General features: G+C 47.6%; 1 protein-coding gene across 2 annotated transcripts in view; it reads left to right on the top strand.

The window, feature by feature from the left end:
• Nucleotides 1-6,000, top strand: part of rbm26 (RNA binding motif protein 26) — a 142,529-nt gene that overhangs the window by 96,565 nt on the left and 39,964 nt on the right. For both annotated transcript variants that reach the window (XM_055636783.1, XM_055636785.1), the window contains exon 19: nt 3,805-4,002. In XM_055636783.1, coding sequence (XP_055492758.1) covers nt 3,805-4,002 — 198 coding nt within the window. The remainder of the gene's footprint in view (nt 1-3,804; nt 4,003-6,000) is intronic.

Below are 6,000 nucleotides of genomic sequence, written 5' to 3'. Positions count from 1 at the left end.
CTCCCCTGTTCCTTCCCCCCCTCCCCTGTTCTTCCCCCCCCTCCCCTGTTCTTCCCCCCCCTCCCCTGTTCTTCCCCCCCCTTCCCCTGTTCTCCCCCCCCCCCCCTCCCCTGTTCTCCCCCCCCTCCCCTGTTCTTCCCCCCCTCCCCTGTTCTTCCCCCCCTCCCCTGTTCTTCCCCCCCTCCCCTGTTCTTCCCCCCCTCCCCTGTTCTTTCCCCCTTCCCCTCTTTCTTCCCCCTTCCCCTGTTCTTTTCCTTTCTCTCCCCCCTTCCCCTGTTTTTCCCCCTTCCCCCCTTTCCCCTGTTCTTCCCCTGTTCTTTTCCCCCCTTCCCCTGTTCTTCCCCCCCCCTTCCCCTGTTCTTCCCCCTTCCCCTGTTCTTCCCCCTTTCCCCCTGTTCTTTCCCCTGTTCTTTTTTTCCCCCCTCCCCCTGTTCTTCCCCCCCTCCCCTGTTCTTCCCCCCCCCCCTCCCCTGTTTCCCCCCCCTCCCCTGTTCTCCCCCCCCCTCCCCTGTTCTCCCCCCCCTCCCCTGTTCTCCCCCCCCCTTCCCCCCCCCCTCCCCTTTCCCCCCCCCCCCTCCCCTGTTCTCCCCCCCTTCCCCTGTTCTCCCCCCCTTCCCCTGTTCTCCCCCCCCTTCCCCTGTTCTCCCCCCCCCTTCCCCTGTTCACCCCCCCTCCCCTGTTCCCCCCCCCCCTCCCCTGTTCTTCCCCCCCCTTCCCCTGTTTCCCCCCCCCCCCCCTTCCCCTGTTCTTCTCCCCCCCCCCTTCCCCTGTCTTCCTCTCCCCCCTCCCTGTTCTCTCCCCCTCCCTGTAGTTCCCTCTTACCCTCTTCAACCCCTTACCCTCTTCCCCCCCTTACCCTCTTCCCCCCCTTACCCCTCTTCCCCCCTTACCCTTACCCTTCCCCCCTTACCCTCTTCCCCCCTTACCCTCTTCCCCCCTTACCCTCTTCCCCCCCCTTACCCTCTTCCCCCCCCTTACCCTCTTCCCCCCCCCTTACCCTCTTCCCCCCCCTTACCCTCTTCCCCCCCCTTACCCTCTTTCCCCCCCCCCTTACCCTCTTCCCTCCCTTATCCTCTTCCCCCCCCCTTACCCTCTTCCCCCCCCTTACCCTCTCCCCCCCCTTACCCTCTTCCCCCCCCCTTACCCTCTTCCCCCTTACCCTCTTCCCCCTTACCCTCTCCCCCCTTACCCTCTTCCCCCCCTTAACCCCTCTTCTCCATCTCCCTCCCTCTGCATCTCCCTCCCTCTCCATCTCCCTCCCCCTCCCCCTCCCTTGGTCTCGTATACTATTAAAGGTCTCATCGTGTATGTATGTATATGTGTGTGCATGCGTGTGTGTGTATGTGTTTTTCTACCTTCGTCAATACACTACGTGCTAGAGTTGAAATTTTTTACGGATTGTTACTCACATTAATCTGGTCGACACAATAAACAGGTTTCATGCTCTATTTCAAAAGTTATTCATCATTAAAGTATAAAAAAAACAAAAAACTGCCTTTCAAACAACTGACAGATTCTTCAAACAGCTTTGAATGACGTCACAACGCCCCGTTCCTCGCTGGAATGTTCTGGAAACCCAACTCACCCTTTGCCTGGCCCAGTTGTACTGAAGATGAGGCCTCGCTCGGGTTGGCCCACGGCCTTGCTCGGTTAGGCGCCAATCCACCTCCTCCCTCGGGTCCACGCCCACCCATGGCCTCTCGCTCGAGTCCATGCCTGCCCTGCTGCCTCACTTGGATCGGCGCCCACGGACTCTGCCTCCCTCCCTCCCACAGTGCCGTGCTCCCTCCTCACTGCCGATCCCTCCCTCCCTCCCTCCCACAACGCGGTGCTCCCTCATCACCATCCCTCCCACAGCGCCGTGCTCCCTCATCATCGGCCAACTCTCCCATCCCTGTGCTCCCTCCTCACCACCCCTCCCTCCCACAGCGCAGCACTCCATCCTCACCACCCATCCCTCCCACAGCGCAGCACTCCATCCTCACCACCCCTCCATCCCACAGCGCGGCGCTCCCTCCTCACAGCCCCTCCCTCACATAATCTTCCCATTGCGGACCAAATATGCTTTGAAAGTAATACGGCCAACTCTCAACACTATGGTAAAGGAATTCAATCCCACTTACAGACCAGCTGCTGATAAAATGATTCAAGGACATCCTCCAACTTCACATTCCGGACAACAGCTCAGAAACAATGGAGACTTCAATGCACATAGTTCTGAAATTTGCTCCGAGCAAGAGAAGGACCAAAATTGTATAGTCATGAAGTTATCCCTCCTCGCCCGCCCACGCACTCCACACCCCCCCGCACTGGGGGAACGGGTTGCTTTGGGGAAACGGGTGGGTGCTGGAATATTGCGTTTGGAGAGCTGACCCAAAGATTCACAAATCCAGAATCAACAAATTTACCACCTGGATAGGCAAAATTTATGCCCTGGGGGTAAATTTGCCCCAGATCAGGAACTCTTGCTTTAGTTGATACAGAGCAATTTGTTACAATTCTGCTAACTTAAACTTGAGGACCATGATAAACCTTGATTTAAAGACAAAACAAAAAAGAATGCTGCAATTATAGGAGTTTACAGAAGGTGGCAGCATTGTCTGTCAGTTTAATATAATCAGCAAACTCCGTTTGGTTTGTTTCTCTTGTATATTTTAGTTTTTTAAGTTTAATGTTTTCTTAATATCTCCGATGTATAATTATGTATACATCTAATGTTCTATTTATCTTTTTGCATTCTAAATCTGTCAATCTGAGTTATTGTAGAATGCTGTTTAGGAAATATTATAGTTCATTAATGATAACGTTCTAAGGGGAGTTGTAGGACGAAATGCCAAGTATCCTTTGCCTGGTAGGGGAGTAGTAACAGAGCAAATCTCAGGGTGAATTATTTACCACTGGAAACTGAGAGGAGGAGAGATTTGGACGTAGAACAGTACACCACAGGAGCGAGCCCTTTGACCCACAATGTCTGCTCCGAACATAATGCCAAGTTAAACTAGTCTTGTCTGCCTATATATGATTCATCTCCCTCTATTCCTAGCACTTCCATGTGCTTATCTAAAAGCATCAAATGCCAATATCGTATCAGCCTCTACCACCACCCCTGGCAATAACACCACTCAGGCTGCCACCACTATGTGTTAAAAAAAAAACCCATGCCCAACGCATCCCCATTAAACTCTCCCCCGCTCACCTAACCTTATAGCTGTGTCCTCTAGTGTTGGACACTTTCACCCTATGTAAAAAAGATTCCGATTGTCTACCCTATCTTATAATTTTATATACTTCTATCAAGTCTCCCCTCAACTTCCAACTTTCCAGAGAATCAAGTCTTTCTTCAACATCCGATGTTCCAGAGAAGAAATACTAATACATGCAGATGCTAGAATATGAAGCAAAATAGAACAAAGTGCTGGCAGAACTCAGCTAGCCAGACAGCCTCTGTGGGGGCAAAGGGGTGGTTTCTGGTCAAGACCCTGCATCAAGATTTAATTAATGACAAGGCTTAAGTAAAGCCAGCAGCGTTTTTGACCAAAGATGAATAATTTTGGTTAATAATTAACTCTTCCTTTGAGTGCAGCCTGACCTGAATTTTCCAGGATTTTCTGTTTTATTTTAGATTTTTACCATCTGCAGTTCCCATTTTGGTGCTTGCTGAAGTTTGTTATTGTCACATTCTTAAGTCACAGCTAGGGTGATTAAGCCTTTAAAGAAAAATTAGATTTGACTTGTGTTTTAATCATTTCCATTTAACATGTAGAAGAGATCGGAGCTTGTTATGTGTTCATATTGGTGTTGCAGGCTGCCAAACGGGGGGCCCTTTCTTCGGTTCGTGGGAGAGGACACCACTCCAGAGGCCGAGGTGGGCACAGAGGTAGAGGCAGAGGTCGCCGAGGCCGGAATCTACCTTTCCATTCAGTAGTCGACCACCGCCCAAAATCATTGAATATCTCTGGATTTTTAGAAGGGGACCAAGATGAAGTCTTGCCACATTTTGCAGTATGTACAATTTTATATTAGTCAACCTGACAGATTTTGAAGAACTGTGTCAGATGGAACAGGAAATTTTGATCTAATCTTCTGACCACTGCCCAGCAATACCAGGATCGTCCCATCAGCACTTGCCAAGCTCGTGTTGATATCAAGGAGCAAATGCACCGTGGGCCTCTAACTGTACCAGTGAGAGAATCTTCCATTTCTTTGAGTATTTTTGTTAAATTAATACTGAATATAGGTTCCCCACGGGGTGCAACATTGATGAAATTGAAACTCAATTCACAAAGCCAGCAAAAGGAAAAATTACAAAAATATAAAATCAAAATGCAGTGTTTGAGCCTATGGTCCATCTCCATGGAAACGGTGTCTAACCCCTTGCCATTCTGCATGTCCTTGTAAGATAATTCTTCCTCTCATCTGATATGCTCCTAATTAATTAATATTTGAGTTACTAATAATCAATGCTAATTTTTAATAACTTTTTCCCTGTATCGACAATGGGTCCATGGCCTGAAACATTAGTTCTCGTCCCACAGATACAGCCCGATATGCTGAATATTTTTAGCTTTTTTTTTTCAGACTTTGATTTTCAAATTCTTAAAGTTTAGCATTTTAGTTGGACTGTTCCACAATCTGTACAATTAAAAAATACAAGAAATTGACTCAATGAGGATGATTGTGAAATCATTGCTCCTACATCCGTAACTGGGTTTCAAACCCATTAGACTCTAAGAATATTTTATAATTATTCTGATTCACAACAAGTATTCCAAGTATACAACACTGCATTCCTGCCAACATCCTAATCATGCTTAGGCATAGTCTTGCTGTGCATATGAAACAAGAATGTGGTTATTTTATTGATGATATTATTAACAATGGTCTTGCATATGCTATATTGTTCTGTTTTGAAAACTGAAACGGGTGTATAAAGTGCCCTCCATAATGTTTGGGGCAAAGATATATCATTTATTTATTTGCCACTGTACTCCACAATTTGAGATTTGTATTAGAAAAAAAATCACATGTGGTTAAAGTGCACATTGCCAGATTTTATTAAAGGGTATTTTTATACATTTTGGTTTCACCATGTAGAAATTAACAGCTGTGTTTATACATAGTTCCCCCCCCCCATTTCAGGGCACCATAATGTTTGGAACACGTGGCTTCACAGGTGTTTGTAATTGCTCAGATGTGTTTAAATGCCTCCTTAATGCAGGTATAAGAGAGCTCTCAGCACCTAGTCTTTCCTGCAGTCTTCTCATCACCTTTGGCAACTTTTATTGCTGTTTATCAACTTGAGGACCAAATCATGCCAATGAAAGTCAAAGAAGCCATTGTGAGACTGAGAAACAAGAATGACATCAGCCAAACCTTAGGCTTACCAAAATCAACTGTTTGGAACATCATTAAGAAGAAATTGAGCACTGGTGAGCTTACTAATCGCAAAAAGACTGGCAGGCCAAGGAAGACTTCTACAGCTGACGACGGAAGAATTCTGTCTATAATAAAGAAAAATCCCCAAGCACCTGTCCGACAGATCAGAAACACTCTTCAGGTGTGGATTTGCCAATGCTCACTGTCCGCAGAAGACTTCATGAACAGAAATATAGAGGCTACACTGCAAGATGCAAACCACTGGTTAGCCCCATAAATAGGGTGGCCAGGTTACAGTTTGCCAAGAAGTACTTAAAAGAGCAACCACGGTTCTGGAAAAAGGTCTTGTGGACAGATGTGACGAACATTAACATATCAGAGTGATGGCAAGAGCAAAGTATGGAGGAGAGAAGGAACTGCCCAAGATCCAAAGCATACCACCTCATCTGTGAAACACGGTGGTGGGTGTGTTATGGCCTGGGCATGTATGGCTGCTGAAGGGACTAGCTCACTTATCTTGAATGAATGAATAAGTTTATTGGCCAAGTATTCACATACGAGGAATTTGCCTTGGTGCTCCACCCGCAAGTGACAACATGACGTACAGTGATAGTTAGGAATGAC

The sequence above is a fragment of the Leucoraja erinacea genome, chromosome 6 (assembly GCF_028641065.1).
Source record: "Leucoraja erinacea ecotype New England chromosome 6, Leri_hhj_1, whole genome shotgun sequence".
In the NCBI taxonomy this organism is placed as follows: Eukaryota; Metazoa; Chordata; class Chondrichthyes; order Rajiformes; family Rajidae; genus Leucoraja; species Leucoraja erinaceus.
This window is presented reverse-complemented; position numbering and strand designations above follow the sequence as displayed.